Source organism: Canis aureus, chromosome 18, assembly GCF_053574225.1.
Source record: "Canis aureus isolate CA01 chromosome 18, VMU_Caureus_v.1.0, whole genome shotgun sequence".
NCBI classification, from domain to species: Eukaryota; Metazoa; Chordata; class Mammalia; order Carnivora; family Canidae; genus Canis; species Canis aureus.
Genome location: NC_135628.1, coordinates 23,740,809 through 23,757,312, shown reverse-complemented (window position 1 = coordinate 23,757,312; position 16,504 = coordinate 23,740,809). Strand labels below are relative to the sequence as shown.

General features: G+C 36.5%; 1 protein-coding gene across 11 annotated transcripts in view; it reads left to right on the top strand.

Annotated features, from left to right (window-relative positions):
- CCDC126 (coiled-coil domain containing 126) overlaps window positions 1-16,150 on the top strand; it is a 106,256-nt gene extending 90,106 nt beyond the window's left edge. For all 11 annotated transcript variants that reach the window (XM_077856525.1, XM_077856521.1, XM_077856523.1 and 8 more), the window contains one exon: window positions 14,351-16,150. In XM_077856525.1, the coding sequence (XP_077712651.1) occupies window positions 14,351-14,535 (185 nt within the window). In that variant the 3' untranslated portion in view covers window positions 14,536-16,150. The remainder of the gene's footprint in view (window positions 1-14,350) is intronic.
- The last annotated feature ends 354 nt before the right edge of the window (window positions 16,151-16,504 follow it).

Genomic DNA, 16,504 nt, shown 5'->3' with positions numbered 1-16,504 from the left:
GGGAGACAGTGGACTAGTGTGTTCCAAAGACTGTCTCCAAAGTGCTGAAAATGCTTCTAGGTTTATGTAAAGAAAATGTGGGACAAAGGTTGGTAGTTTGGTGGGGGTAGTTTGGGTTCCCATCTTGGGATGCTTTGTCCACAAGATCTTGAATTAAGAGATAAGCTGGAAAGAAGACCTTAATCAATTAGAAAGTACAGACTGAGGTCAAAATGAAGGTGGGTGAAGTCCTCTTTTCATCCAGAGTCAGCAAAGGTTAAATATCTTTTGAATTTATCTTTATCTGGAAATGCCCTGGACACTTTCTATTTTTTCTTCTCCCCTTTATGATGGTTCTTATGAATTGATGAGGGTTAGCTTGCATTGGCTCTTGAGGATCAAATTAAGATGACTTAGTGATAAAGGAGTTGGTATACACTGAGATGGAGGTACTTGTGGCAGATAGAGATGCAGAAATTACATTGTTTTGCTTTCTGCTTAGTCTAAGGACACTGATAGAAACAACAAAGATACAAACCTTTTAGAACAAGAGGAATGCTTGAAAATAAATTCCTTCTACTTGAGCAAAATAACTGTTATATTTTAAAGGGTAGCAGCCATCTGTGCTATGCTGCCCAGCTGTGCATAACCACTCGATTTTTAAAGCAATCATCAGACCTATCTACATATGGTATTTGATAAACTATGTTTTAAAATTTAATATAAGGTAAAAATATTTCTGTCATTGAATACATACCTATATAATTTAATGGCCACGTGGTATTTAACCAATTCCCTGAAATAAGGCTTTACTTATTTCTGATTATAAATATATGTTTATTATGAACATTCAGATATTGCAGAAATATACAACATAGATAAGTAAAAGTAGGGCAGAGAGAATGTCAGTTAATTTTACCCGTATTGGGGGAGTGTACTTTTCCTTTAAGAGCTAAATAGTAAATATTTTCAGATTTGTGGGTCATATGGTCTCCATTGCAATAAATGAGAATGGCTGTGTTCCAGCAAATCTCTTTTATTTACCAAGAAAGCAGCCAACCAGCTGTAGTTTGCCTACACACTATCTAGCACATTGTTTTATTTCAAACAAAAATAGGATTGTACTGTGGATAGTAGTTTGCAGCTTATCTGTTTTCACTTAATTACTGTGAATATCTTTCCATGTTATTACATATAGGTCTATTATCTCGTACAGTGACTTAATGTTTCATTTTTAAAAAATATTTCATGTTTATGTGAATGTTTCTGAAGGATAAATTTGCTAGAAGTGGAATTTCTTGGCCAAGGATATGTATGTTAAATTTAATAGACATCTGTAAGATTGTCTTTCAGAATGGCTCCACCAGTATACATTCCTATTACCACTTTCCCACCAGTATGAAAGTGCCAGTTTTTCCACACTGACAATTTAATTTTAAATGACCTCTACATGTTTGCTTTTGCATTTCTTTGTTTACAGGACCGGTTAAAAGATTTTGTTAGCTATTTGTATTTCTTGCTTGTGTGAGTGAATTGTTTGTATCCTTTGCCAATTTTTCTGCTGAGAAATTTCTTAATTAACTGATTCTTTATAAAAACATTAATGCTGTTATTAAATGTTACAGATGTTTTTCCTCTGGTTTTTCTTTTTTTTTTTTTTTTTTCTTTTTTTTTTTTATTTTTTTTTTTCTTTTTTTTTTTTCCTCTGGTTTTTCAGTTGCCTAATAACTTGGTATATTATTTAAAAATTCATGTAGTAGAATGTATCTTTTTTTATGTTTTAGTTTTATGCTTAAAATTTTTCCTTCAAAGCTTACACTCTAATATGGTAGGGTTTTTTGTTTTTGCTTTTACATTTATGTAATGTAATTGAGATTTCTGGTGTAAGCGGGAACAGATGCAGGTTCTTTTTTACAAATTAGGTAGCCTGTTATTCTAGATTGGTTACTTGAATCCTATCTTTTGCTTCATTAATTTGACATGGCAGTGTAAATTACAATAAAATGAGAATTTTACAAGTTCTGGAGTACTCGAACCTTTAACCATCTATAGAAACTATTTCACTTCCTGTTGTTACACAAAAAAGCTATAGTTGATCAAAAATATTATTGAATGGTCTTCCCTTGAAATATTTAACCTTTTTTTCCCAATTGGGAAAAAAAAAGCTACTTTATTTATTTTTATTTATTTATTTTTTTGCATAAGCTACTTAAAAAAAAAAAAGATTTTATTTATTTATCAGCCAGAGAAGGGAGCATGTGTTGGGGGAAGGGACAGAGAGCAAGAGGGAGATGCAGACTCCTCACTGATCAGGGAGCCCAGTGTGAGGCCTAATCCCAGGATCATGACCTGAGCTGAAGGCAGACGGGCTGAGCCACCCACCCCTAAGCTAATTTTTTAAAAAAAAATGTTAGTCTACAGTGGATTGTTAACTATTGCAGAGGTCATAGGCAGATCAGTTCAGCTTTATAGATCACTGTCTGATGTAATTTTGTTTCTTCTCATATAACATTATTTCTTGGATTCTGGGTTTAGCCTAGAACAATGAATTTGGGATACTTGATCTGAGTTTCACAGTGACTATTCATGGAATGCTTTGCAGTTGATGCAATGTTTCCTATACTGTTTCTGAATCTATCTATAACAATACCAGTGTTTTATCAGTACAGACTTTTTCCATCCAAAGACTGACCTGTCTTTTAAGAGTTTTGGTTTTATTTATTGTATGCCAATGTGACTAAACATTTTTAAAAGATAGACTTCAAAAACATTTTGGGTGAATTGGAGAACAATTTAATGTTAATATCTATTTATTTACTTATTTTAAAGATTTTATTTATTTATTTGAGAGAGAGCAAGAGAGTGCATACAAGTGGGGGTAAGGGCAGAGGGAGAGGGAGAAGCAGACTCCCTGCTGAGCATGGAGCCCAAGGTGAGGCTCAGTCCTAGGACCCTGAGATCATGACCTGAGCTGAAGGCAAATGCTTAACTGACTGAGACATCTAGGCACCCCTAGAGATGGGGACTTTGGGAAGACGGACATCCCTCTTTTCCCTGTTCTTGTAATAACCATTTAAGTACAACTGAAAACTCTGAACATTTATGTAAAACAAACGTAAGGATCTGGAAGAGAAAAAATAAGACTGGCTACGGATGCGAGGACATGTATGATCCCTGTTTTGTTTTTTTAATTTTTTTTAATTTTTATTTATTTATGATAGTCACAGAGAGAGAGAGAGAGAGGCAGAGACATAGGCAGAGGGAGAAGCAGGCTCCATGCACCGGGAGCCTGATGTGGGATTCGATCCCAGGTCTCCAGGATTGCGCCCTGGGCCAAAGGCAGGCGCCAAACCGCTGCGCCACCCAGGGATCCCTTGTTTTGTTTTGTTTTGTTTTAATCTCATGTATTCCAGACTTTGAGCTGAAGAAGCCAGTAACCTCCCCAACAGAAGCCTGTTGTAGCCAAGAAAGGGGCAGCCTGGCAAGATAGAAAACTTTTAGACAGTAACACTTCTCCAGCCAAATATCACAGAAAAATATTGTGGCTGCACCAGGACCTGCATGATCAAAGGCCAGATGGAAAGCCTATATTTCCACCCTTGTGAAGCTATAATGAGGCATCCACATCTCCCTTCCTTATGGTAGACCTCCCTTATGGAGACCACATGAGGAGCTAGGACTTCCATGCCCACTGGCAAGTAATGAGGTGCCCATCCCCCACCCTTGGGGTGATGTCAGAGGAGTCTTAGTGGAGTGTCAGGACTTTCACTATTGCCCAGGGATAAGGAGACCATTCCTACAACAATATCAATGAAAAGTATCAATGGGGACCTGGAACTCCTGCCTCCATTCAGCAGTGATGAGGAGCTCATCACCCTCAGATGACAATGGAGGCTAAATGGGGAACCTAGGTTTCTTCTATCTGGCAGTAGTAAGGGGTCACCCCTCTGCCCTGCCACAGTGGTATTACAGACTACTAACATAGGATGTTTAAATAAGTCCAGGACTTCATAAACTAATATATGTGTCCAGATTTCAAATATAAATCGCTTGTTGTGCCAAGAATTGGGAAAAGCTCTAACTGAATGAGAAAAGAAAATTGACAGGTGTTAGAATTATCTGAAAAATATTTTAAAGCAGGCATTAAAAATGCTTCAGTGAGGAATTAATGAACATAGAACAAAGGAAAAAATAGCCTCAACAAAGGAATAGAAAATCTTAGCAGATAAATAGAACATATAAAAAAAATGGAAATTTTTAACTGAAAAGTACAGTAATTGAAACAAAAAGCTCAGCAGATTGACTTAACAGAATGGAAATGAAAGAATCAGTGAACTGGAATATGGAACAATATAATTACCCAATCTGAACAAGAGGAAAATAGACTGGGAAAAAAAAACCCTAGAGATTTAGAAACCTGTGGGGCTATAACAAAAGATGTAATGTTTGTGTCATTGGAGTTTTGGAAGGAGAAGAGAATAAGGGCAGAGCTGGAAAAGTACTCCAAAAATAATGGTTGCCTGAGATGCCTGGGTGGGTCAGTCGATTAGATGTTTGCCTTCAGCTCAGGACATGATCTCAGTGTCCTGGGATCAAGGCCCGTGTTGGGCTCTCTCCTCACTGGGGAGTCTGCTTCTTCCTCTCATTCTCCCTCTGTTCTCTCTCTCTCTCTCTCTCTCTCTCATAAATAAATAAAATCTTAAAAAAAGAATAATGGTTGTAAACTTCCTAAGTTTGGTGAAACATAGACCTCAAATTCAAGAAGTTGAGTGAACCCTAAATAGGACAAGCCCCCTAAAATATATCAAAATATATCATAAATAAACTTCTGAAAACTTAAAGAGCTACTAGAAAAAAAAATCTTAAATGCAACTGGAGGAAAAATGACACCTTTCTTCACATAAAATGAGTCAGAGGTGGTAAAGAGAGGTGAAGCTTATGTATTTCACTCAGATTGGTAAAATGACTGTGATAAGTTATGTATATGGTGTAATATCTAGAGCAACCAGTAAAAACTTTACAAAAAGATACATTCAGAAACACTATAGATAAATAAATTTTAAAAATTCTAAAAAATATTCCAAACAGCCTACAAGAAAGCAGGGGAAAGAAAACAGAGAAGTGAAAACCAGAACAATTAAAACAAAAAGTTAAATGGCAGACTTACATCTTAATGTATAACATTTGCATTAAATATAAATGTTCTAAATATACTGGTTAAAAGACATTGGCAGACTGGATTGGGAAACATGACCCAAGTATGTACTATCTGCAAGAAACTTATTTCAAATTTAATAATATTGACTGGCTGAAAGTAAAAGGATGGAAAAAGATATATAAACAATGTAAAGTAGACTTCAGAGTGAAGAAAACTAGGAAAGTCAGAGAAGGACATTGCATAATCATAAAAGGGTTAAACTGCCCAGAAGAAATAACAATTCTAAATTTGTATGTGTAAAGTGGTAGAAATTAAAAGGAGAAATAGGTAAATCCTCAATTATAACTGAGCTCTTAAAAACTCCCCCTCTCAGGAACTGATAGAACTACTTAGATCTTCTATATCTTGGCAGATATTTGAAGAACAAGTTCTAACCAATGGGATCTTACTTTCATATATAGAAGCTCCATCAACAGCAGCAGGAAATACTTGTTTTTTGAGTCCATCGAATAGTTACCAAAATAGATCATATCCTATGCCGTAAAACAAACCTCAATCCATTTAAAAAACTTGAAATTGTACAGAGCATGTTCTCTGACCACAATGAACTAAAATTAGAAATCAGTAATACGGAAAATCTCCAAGTAATTGGAAAGTAAAAACCACATTTCTAAATAATCTATGGATCAAAGAAATCTGAAGGGAAATTAAAACATTTTTTTTGAACTAAATGAAAATGAAATTATAGCATAAAAATTGTGGGAACTCTGTAAGTATTAGGGAAATTTAATTTATAGTTTAAGAATTTCCAAAAAAGACCTCTCTAGCCCCAGATGCCTTCACCGGAGAATTCTATCAGAAGTTTAAATTGGAATACCAATTCCACACGGTCTTTTCCAAAAAATGGGAGAACATTTCTCTCCCATATCTCTCATGAGCACAATTATGAAAATATTAGCAAACAGAATTCAGCAACATATAACAAGAAATTTTTTTTAAAAAGACTATTTATTTGAGAGAGAAAGAGAGGGAGAGGGACAAGCAGACTTTGTGCTGAGAGCAGAGCCTGATGTGGGGCTTGATCCCAGGACCCGAGATCATGACCTGAGCTGAAATCAAGAGTTGGTTCCTTAACTACCTGAACCACCCAGGTGCCCCATAAGAAGAATTTAACCTCAAGACTAAGTGGTGTTTATTCCAGGGATGCAAGGCTGGTTCAAATTTTTTTTTTTTAATTTGTATTTATTTATGATAGTCACACAGAGAGAGAGAGAGAGGCAGAGACATAGGCAGAGGGAGAAGCAGGCTCCATGCACCGAGAGCCCAACGTGGGACTCGATCCCGGGTCTCCAGGATCGCACCCTGGGCCAAAGGCAGGCGCTAAACCGCTCCGTCACCCAGGGATCCCGGCTGGTTCAATTTTTAAAATCATTCAATGTAATCTATCATGTTAACAGGCTAATGAGAAGTAAATGGGTGTTAAAATGAAAGGGTAATGGATTTTTATGGTAATGGAAATATTCTGCATTTTGTATTGTCAGTATTCTGATTGTAATGTGTATGTAGTTTCATAAGATGTTACTATTGGGAGAAACTAGGTAAAGGTACAGGAATTTCTGTATTTCTTACAATTATATGTAAATCTATCATTTTATCTCAAAGTTAAAAATTTATTACCATTAAATAAGAAAAGCAAACCAAACCTGTAATGAGTAGTTTTTTATATTCTAAATATGTTAAAGGAAAGTTAACTTCAGAATTTCTGTTCGAAGTGATTTTGATGTGGCTATTTAAAATGTAGCTTATTTATGGTTTATATTATTTAGTCAAGTTCATTTTTCAGCTTTTCTTTTCTCGTTCAAGAAAAATAAGGCTTCTTTTATGTCCCTAGGCATTTAATTTGTATTTAAAATTTGACAGGAACATGTCTGGATCCACTTATGTGGTCTAAACACTGTGCCTTGCACTCTTAAGTAAAGAAGTAATATAATTTTTATCGAATGACACAGTTTATTCAGTAGTCAGTGGGAGAAGGTGGCTGTATTAGAAATGTAAAAGATTAAACAATGTACATTTGATTGTAGAGTTTATGAGGTTTTTGAAACCACTTTTACCTAATAGTACTGTCTTTGTTCAATTTAAATTAGTTCAAGTTTCTTAGGAAACATTTTATTGCTAGCTTCATAATAAACTTTATAGTGGGTAAGTCACTCTGATAGCTAAGAAGTGACTTCTAAGCTTTCTTCCTTGTACCGTTAAGCTATTGTTACTGGTGGTAAAATGTCAATTTGAATTTGAAAAAAAATAATAAGGAAACGTTTTTGACTTTTATATTAAATACTTTTATTTTCAGTAGTCATTTTGTGTTTTACTGCATTTTAGTACTTTTTTTGTGTACACACATGGTTATCTTTGTTTACATCTGCCTTTCCTATATGACAGATTTGAGGCAGCTCGTAAGAATACAAACAGAAAAACCTGTTGAGTTATAAATAAGAGATAAAGCAGAGAGACATAAGTTGGGGTTCCTGAAGGTGTGTATACCTGCTGTTTGTGCTGGTCTTGTGCCTGGTTGTCTTCAGATTTGTTACTTACCCTTTGTCTTCTGTTTTGTATTTCAAGGGAGACTGATTTGAGTAGGTGGTGTTCCCCAAGTTCCCAAATCAGTGAGCTTCTGCTTGGGTTTAGCCAAAGGAGGGCATTGGCAGTAGTTTGGAAAGTTGGAAGAGGGAAAGTCTTGATTTCTAATTTTCTATTTTTTTTCCTTCTCCGTCTGCCTCAGATGGTATCTCTTTGGTAGCCCCAGCTTCTTACAAACTGCGTGCCTTGGTTTTGTTTACCACTGGGTGTCCTTGCATATGGGCTCTGGTTACATCCCTACATCCCTGCTTTCTCCCTCCGTTCCATAGGTCTTGGTATGACAGTGGCTTCCTACTATGCCTCACAGTCCTGATTATGCTTAGTGTAGTTAGAATCTTTTTATATGCACCATCTTTAGTATATTTAATAGCATTATATCCTCCTTTTGGTTTTTGTGTATAGTGAAATAATTGGGCTAGCTACTATTTTGATGGTATCTGTGTTTTTGTTAGAGTTCAATTTTTTTTCTTTCTTTCCTTCCCCTCTCCTCCAAACTATTTGATTTCTTCTTCCAGAATAGGAAGCTTAAAGCAGAAATAGAACAGCATCAAAGGGCTTTACTTCTGGGGCACCTGGGCAGCTCTGTCAGTGAAGTGTCTGACTTCCAGGTCATGATCTCAGGGTCTTGGGATCTAGTCCTGGTAGGGCTCCCTGCTCAGTGGGGAGTCTACTTCTCCCTCTCCTTCTCCTCCCTTCCCCCTGCCTCTGTGCTCTCTCTCTAATAAATAAATACTTTTTTTAAAAAAAGGTCTTCATGGGATGCCTTGGTGGCTCAGTGGTTGAGTGTCTGTCTTTTGGCTCAGAGGCAGAGAAATAGGCGAATTCCGCATTTGGCTCCCTCCATGGAGCCTGCTTCTCCCTCTGCCTGTGTCTCTGCCTCTCTCTCTCTGTGTCTCTCATGAATAGATGAATAAAATCTTAAAAAAAAAATCAGATTTCCTAAATCTGATCCTTCACATCAGTCTCAACAATGATATCACCTACTAAACACGAGTCAGATATTGAAATGTTTATTTCAAACATTTGTTGGGTGTCTGCTGTGTGATAGGTATCAAAATGGTGAGCTGAGAATAAAAGGATGGATATAATATGGTCTCTGATTTCAAGTAGTTTTTAGGGGTTCTGAAAAGAGGCCCACGGTAGGAAAGGAGTTATTGCTAGCACCTTCAGTGATAGGGCTTTATGGAGAAATACTGTGGACTCTCATATAATATAAACATGTATGTAATTCCTGTAAATAGGTAATCCCATCAAATGTAAACATAAATTTATATTGTGAATTAGAGAAAGGAAATTTTGGTTATATTCAAAAGAATCTCAAGTTCAGGAAACAGTATTTTTGTTTGTCAACTAACTGATTTTATATCATGGAGCAAAGTAGTTAAAATCTGTGTTTTTTTTTGTAATGTTTTATTAAAAACAGATGATTTTAGGGATACCTTGGTGGCTCAGTCAGTTAAGCCTCTCTGACTCTTTTTTTTTTTTTTAATTTTTATTTATTTATGATAGTCACACACAGAGAGAGAGAGAGAGAGGCAGAGACATAGGCAGAGGGAGAAGCAGGCTCCATGCACCAGGAGCCCGATGTGGGATTCGATCCCGGGTCTCCAGGATCACGCCCTGGGCCAAAGGCAGGCGCTAAACCGCTGCGCCACCCAGGGATCCCGCCTCTCTGACTCTTGATTTCAGCTCAGGTCATGATCTTAGGGTCATGAGATCAAGCCTCGTGTTGGGTTCTGTGTTGGGTGTGGAGCCTGCTTGGGATTCTCTCTCCCTCTGACCCTCCTCCTCTCCTTGCTGTCTGTCAAAAAACAAAACAGTTAATTTTAGAATATTTGAATGGGTACATTTAACAATTTAGGACATCGGTTTTTGTTTTGTTTTGTTTTTAAAGATTTTATTTATTCATGAGAGACAGAGAGAGAGAGAGAGAGGCAGAGACATAGAAGGAGAAGCAGGCTCCTTTTGGGGAGCCTAGTGTGGGACTGGATCCAGGATCCTGGGATCATGCCCTGAGCCAAAGGCAGACACTCAACCGCTGAGCCACCCAGGCGTCCCTTTAATAAACAATTTCTAATCACTCTCTACCATCACCCACCACTACTATTCTCACTACTTGCTGATTTTTTTTTCACTTTTTACACATTGTGATAACTATGTATATAACATAAAATTTGTCATTTTAACCATTTTCTTTTTATTTTATCTTTTTAAAGTTTTTATTTATTTTTTTGACAGGGAGAGAGCAGTCAGGGGGAGCAGCAAGCAAAGGGAGAGGGAGAAGTTGGGCTTCCTGCTCAATTGACGTGGGGCTCGATACCAGAACCCTGGGATCATGACCCGAGCCAAAGGCAGATGCCTAACCAATTTAGCCACCCAGGCACCCTCATTTTAGCCATTTTAAAGTGTATAGTTCAGTGGCATGAATTATAGTCTCAGTGTTGTACAACCATTACTATTATCTTTCTAAAATTTGCATCATTCTAAACAAGAAACTGACCATTAAGCAAGAACTTGCCATTTCCCCATTTCCTGGCCTTTGGTAATCTCTAATCTACTTTCTGTTTTTATGAATTTGTCTGTTCTAGGTAGTTCACATGGGTGGAACTATACAATATTTGTCCCTTTTTATATCTGGCTTATTTCACTTTGTATAATGCCTTTAAATTCATGCATGTTGTTGCATGTCTCAGAACATCATCCCTCTTGGGGCACCTGGGTGGCTCAGGCAGTTTGGTGTCTTACTCTTGGTTTTGGTTTAGGTCATGATTTCAGGGTCGGGAGATGGAGCCCTATATTGGGCTCCAAGCTGGGTGTGGAACCTGCTTAAGATTCTCTCTGCCTCTTCCTCTGACCTTCCCCACTCTAAAAAAAAGGACATCATCCCTTTTTATGGCTAAATAATATTCCATTGCATTCATATCCACATTTTGTCAATCTCTTCGTCTGTTGGTGGACATTTGGGTTCTTTCCACCTTTGGGATATTATGAATATTGGTGTACAAGTGTCTCTGGGTCTCTTTTCAATTTGGGGGAGTTTATACATACCTAGGAATGGAATTCCAGGGTCATATGGTAATTTTATGTTTAGCTTTTTGAGGAACTGCCAAACTGTTTTCTACAGTGGCTGTACCATTGTATATTCACACCAGCAGTGTATGGGAGTTCCAGTTTCTCCATATGCTTATTACTAAGGCTTATTTTCTTCTAAAAGAAATTTTTTTATTGGAGTATACTTAACAGTGTTACTATATTAATTTCAGCTATACGATATAATGATTCAGCAATTCTGTATGTTACTTAGTTCTCATCAAGATAAGTATACTCTTAATCCTCTTTTATCTATTTTATCTGTCTCCCCTATCTACCTCCCCTCTGGCAACTACCAGTTCTCTGTATTTGTGAATCTGTTTTTGGTCTTTTTTCCTTTGTTCATTTGTTTCTTAAATTCTTCATGTGCGTGAAATCATATGGTATTTGTCTTTTTCTGTCTTATTTCACATAGGATTATATTCTCTAGCTTCATTCATGTTGTTGCAGATAGCAAGATTGCATTCTTTTTTATGGCTGAGAATATTCTATTGTATGTATATGATACATCTTGTTTGTTCATCTATGGATGAACACTTGGGTTGCTTCCATATCTTGGCTATCGTAAATAATGCTGCAATAAACATAGAGATGCTTGTATCTTTTCAAATTAGTCTTTTTGTTTCCTTTGGATAAATACTCAGTAGTGGAATTACTGAATTATATGGTAATTCTATTTTTAATATTTTGAGGAACCTCCATACTTTTTTCCACAATGGCTACACCAGTTTGCATTCCCACCGATAGTGTACAAGCATTTCTTTTTTTTTTTTTTTTTTTTTTAAGCATTTCTTTTTCTCCACATCCTTGCTAACACTTGTTATTTCTTGTTTTGTTTTTGGCTATCCTGACTGTATAAGGTGATATCTCATTGTGTTTTTTAGTTTAAAGATTTTATTTAATTCTTTGAGGGAGAGAAACAGATTACACGAGCAGTGGGGAGAGAGAGAAGCAGGCTCCCCGCTGAGCAGGGAGCCTGAGGTGGGACTCCATCCCAGGACTTTGGGATCGTGACCTGAGTCAAAGGCAGATGCTTAACCAACTGAGCCACGCAGGCACCCCTCTCATTGTGGTTTTGATTTGCATTAATTTTCCTGATGATAAGTGATGTTGAGCATCTTTTCATGTATCTGTTAGCCATCTGTAGGTCTAATTCGGAAAAATGTCTATAATAGTCCTTTGTCCTCCCCCCCCCCTTTTTAAAGATTTTATTTATTTGAGAGAGGGCCAGAGAGAGCACGAATGGAGGGGAGGGGCAGAGTAAGAGGGAGAAGCAGACTTCCTGATGAGCAGGGAGCCTGACGCAGGGTTCAATCCTAGGACCCTGGGAACAAAACCTGAGCCGAAGGCAAATGCTTAACTGACTGAACCACCCAACACCCCTGCTTTTGTCCATTTTTAATCATATTATTTGTGTTTTTTTGGTGTTGAGTTGTATAAGTTCTTTATATATTTTGGATATTCACCCCTTATTGGGTATATTGTTTGCACATACCTTCTTCCATTCAGTAGGTTGCCTTTTGTTTTGATGGATTCCTTCCCTGTTCAAAAACTTTTTATTTTGGTGTAGTCCCAATACTTTAATTTTACTTTTGTTTCCCCTTGCTGGAGAAGACATATCTAGAAAAATGTTTCTATGGCCAATGTCAAAGAAAGTTCTTCTTATGTTTTCTCCTAGGAATATAGGTCTCACATAAAGGTTTTTAATCCATGTTGAGTTTATTTTTGCGTATGATATTTAGAAAGTGGTCCAATTTCATTCTTTTGCATGAAGCTGTCCAGTTTTCCCAGAACCATTTGTTTTTTTTTTTAATTTTTATTTATTTATTTATGATAATCAGAGAGAGAGAGAGAGAGAGAAAGAGAGAGGCAGAGACATAGGCAGAGGGAGAAGCAGGGTCCACGCACCAGGAGCCCGATGTGGGATTCGATCCCGGGTCTCCAGGATCGCCAAAGGCAGGCGCCAAACCGCTGCGCCACCCAGGGATCCCCAGAACCATTTGTTGAAGGGATTTTTCCTATTGTCTATTCTTACCTCCTTTGTCAGGAATTAATTGACCGTATAAGCACAGATTTATTTCTGGAGTCTATTCTGTTCCATTGAGCTATGTTTCTATTTTTGTGCCAGTACTGTACTGTTTTTCCCTTTCTTTGATTATAGCCATCCTAGTAGGTTGAAGTGGTATCTCATTGTGATGTTGGGCGTTTCCTGTGCTTATGACGCATTTGCACATCTTATTTGGGGATATATCTGTCTATTCAAGTCCTTTGCTCATTTAAAAAATTGGGTTGTTCGGGATCCCTGGATGGCTCAGCAGTTTGGTGCCTGCCTTTGGCCCAGGGCGTGGTCCTGGAGTCCCAGGATCGAGTCCCACATCAGTCTCCCTGCATAAAGCCCGCTTCTCCCTCTGCCTGTGTCTCTGCCTCTCTCTCCATGTCTCTCATGAATAAATAAATAAAATCTTTAAAAAAATAAATAAAAAACTGGGTTGTTCATCCTTTTGTTGTTTAAGACTTCTTTATATGTTTTTGAGATTAAGCCCTTGTCAGATACATGATTTGTAAATATTGTGTTCTATTCTACTTGTTATTTTCACTTTCTGGATAATGCTCTTTGATGCCCAGAAGTTTTCAATTTTGATGAAGTCGAATTTATCTGTTTTTTATTTTGCTTGTGCTTTTTCTGATCTCTTTGTAACAGAACCATCAGCAAACCTATCAATTGCTGTTAGATGACTGTTGGGGCTCAAGTTGCTTTTTTTTCGGTATCAGCATAAAATAGCAATATTAGTTGACACGGAGTACCTCATATATACTAAGTACCTTTAGGAAGCTTGAAAATATAATTCTAAGGATGAGTCATAATTGTATTCTTTCCAAGTAAATCCTATTGAAACCCCTTAAACCTCCAAAGAGATGTAAACTTCCCGGTCATTCTGGAAAAAATTTAAGTCCGTACCACTTGCTAGTATCTCTAATACACTGATCAGTTTTCTGGCATCTCCCCTGAATCCTAGGCTCTCCCACTCACACATACACTTCAGCCTCTGGAGGATCCAGGTTTCTTGTTTCTGCATTTCATTGAATTTCTTACTTAGCTCACCCAGTTTTTACCTTACCTGCCTTGTCCACAGTCATCTTTACAAACTGCTTAAGAAACTCAAGATAAATGGGGTTCCTTACAGAGGGAATACAACTCTGAACCAGACTTTAAGTGTGTTTTATTGCACTAGAAAAGTGAGTTTCCCTTACATTTATAACTCTGAAATTCCTTTAGGAAGCTCTATATATGATGCTATTTGCTATGCTATGTTAAAATAATTAGGTTTTTCCTATTTGTAGTATGAGTGCTTTCTCTCTAGTATATTTTCTCTCAGATGGCTCGGTAATGTTTCACTTTCCCTCTCCCCTCAAACTAGGAAAATACAAATATGAAGTGCTCTATCAGTGTTTAATACAGTTTATTCTGATTTTTTCCCCTAGCGGATCTAAAAAGAACAATTGCTGTCCTTTTAGATGACATTTTACAACGCTTGGTAAAGCTGGAGAACAAAGTCGACTATATTGTTGTGAACGGCTCGGCAACCAACACTACCAATGGCACCAGTGGAAACCTGGTGCCAGTAACCACAAATAAAAGGATAAATGCATCAGGCAGCATTAGATAGCAGTTGAAGATCACCTGTGCTGCTACATCCACCGGGGATTATATCCTATGGCAGAAAGCCTTTCAGTTGCTGGCTAGGATAGATTAATACTGTACAATAAAAGCCCCACGCATTTCTGAGGAATATGCTGGATTCACAGAACTCTAATTCTGTATATATATTTTAAAAGTTATTAGTTTGCTTTCAGGCAAGTCTCTTGAATGCTGTATTATATCCTTAAAGGGAATTTGATAACATTATTGATGTAGTAAGCAGGTAGGTGATCTTTGTATAAATCTTTTGTTTGAGATCAAGGTGAAACAAAAACACTGAAAGATATGGGTTCATTTCTATAAAATATTTATTTAAATATATCACATGCTTTTTTAGACAAGTGGAGAATATTGTTGTTGAATCATTTTGTCATTTGTTCTCAATAGATTTAACTGTTGAACCAAGACTATTAGAAAATGTGCTTACTTCCAGTACTATATTTTGTTACTCAGATTATGAGCAGAGAAAGGAAGTATAAAGTTGAAAATAGGATTTTGAAGTCATGACCCAAAGAATGTCTTCATTTGCACTATCCTTCAGAATAACTGGAGGTTAATTATTGTATATTTTGAAAAATTACATATCTAAGAGTATAATCTTGAAATGGTTAGCAGCCACTGTCCATAACCCATTCTAAACATTGAGACAAATAACATAAAAATAGTAATCTCTAATCTCATACATAACATTTTCTTACATGTATCATAAAGAATAGAAGATATTTTTATGATCAAATTTAACATAAGTATTCATGATTTTTCACATACATGAATATTAATTTAAGTGTTTAACCCTTTGAGTGTCTATGTTATGTGGAAAGTACATTATTTCCTTATTTGAGTAATTTTTGCTTTTATTATGTTGACAGTGGAAGGGGCGAGTGAGATATTTGTGAGACTGGGACATTTAAAGTCTTTAGCCAGGTGTATATAATAAAGGTATTTGTGTTGCATTAAATTGCTTGGAAATGTCGACATTATGTAAGAGTATCTGGCTTTATGAAGTTGTAGATTTGTGTAACAGATACATTAGGTATTCATTTTATATAATGACCACTTAAAAACAATTAAGAGCATTTAAAATATAATTTAAGTTATGAAGATTGACTCTCTTCAGGAAAACAGCTACTGTATATAGCACAAGAGATCCTAATCTTGGGTAATTCTAGGATAGAGCAAAGTACACCTTTATTTAAATTTCCGTTGTAGCAAATTTAATTGCCGTATAATGCCCAATATTTCATAGTATTTATTCTCTATTATAATAACTGCTTAAGTGCAGCTAGCTTCTAGACTTAGACTATATTGAATTTAGTTTTGGATATTGTATTGTTCGTTATTATAATATGCTACCACACATAGTAGCAATAATTAAAATGTTTTATTAAAATAAGTATGAGAAAATATTGTTTCATGAAAGGTAGCTTTCTAAACTCTTTTCTCTATACTCTATGTGAAGAAATTAATTACATACCATTGCCAGGTGAAGTTTGGAATAATTGTTCAGTCTTAATAGATGTGGACATTTTTGTTTTTCATTTGTTTTCAGGGATGAAATAAAATATATTATTTGTACTTACAAAGTGTAACAAGTTTTTTTTTTTTCATGGTGGTTGTACATTTAATAAGTGGTAAATGATTGAAATGAATCTTAGATAACTTTGGGTTTTGTTCTATCAACTGCAGATACCTTTTTCAAAAGAAAACAATGAAGGGGTGCCTGGGTGGCTCAGTCACTTAGGTGGCCAGCTCTTGGTTTTGGCTTGGGTCATGATCTCCTGGTTGAGATCATGAGATTGGGCCCTGCATCCAACTCTGCACTCACTGTGGAGTCTGCTTGAGATTCTCCCCTTCTCCCTCTGCCCCTCCCACTCATGCTCTCTTTCTCTCTAAATTAAATAAATAAATCCTTAAAAAGTAAAAACTCAACAGTAAAC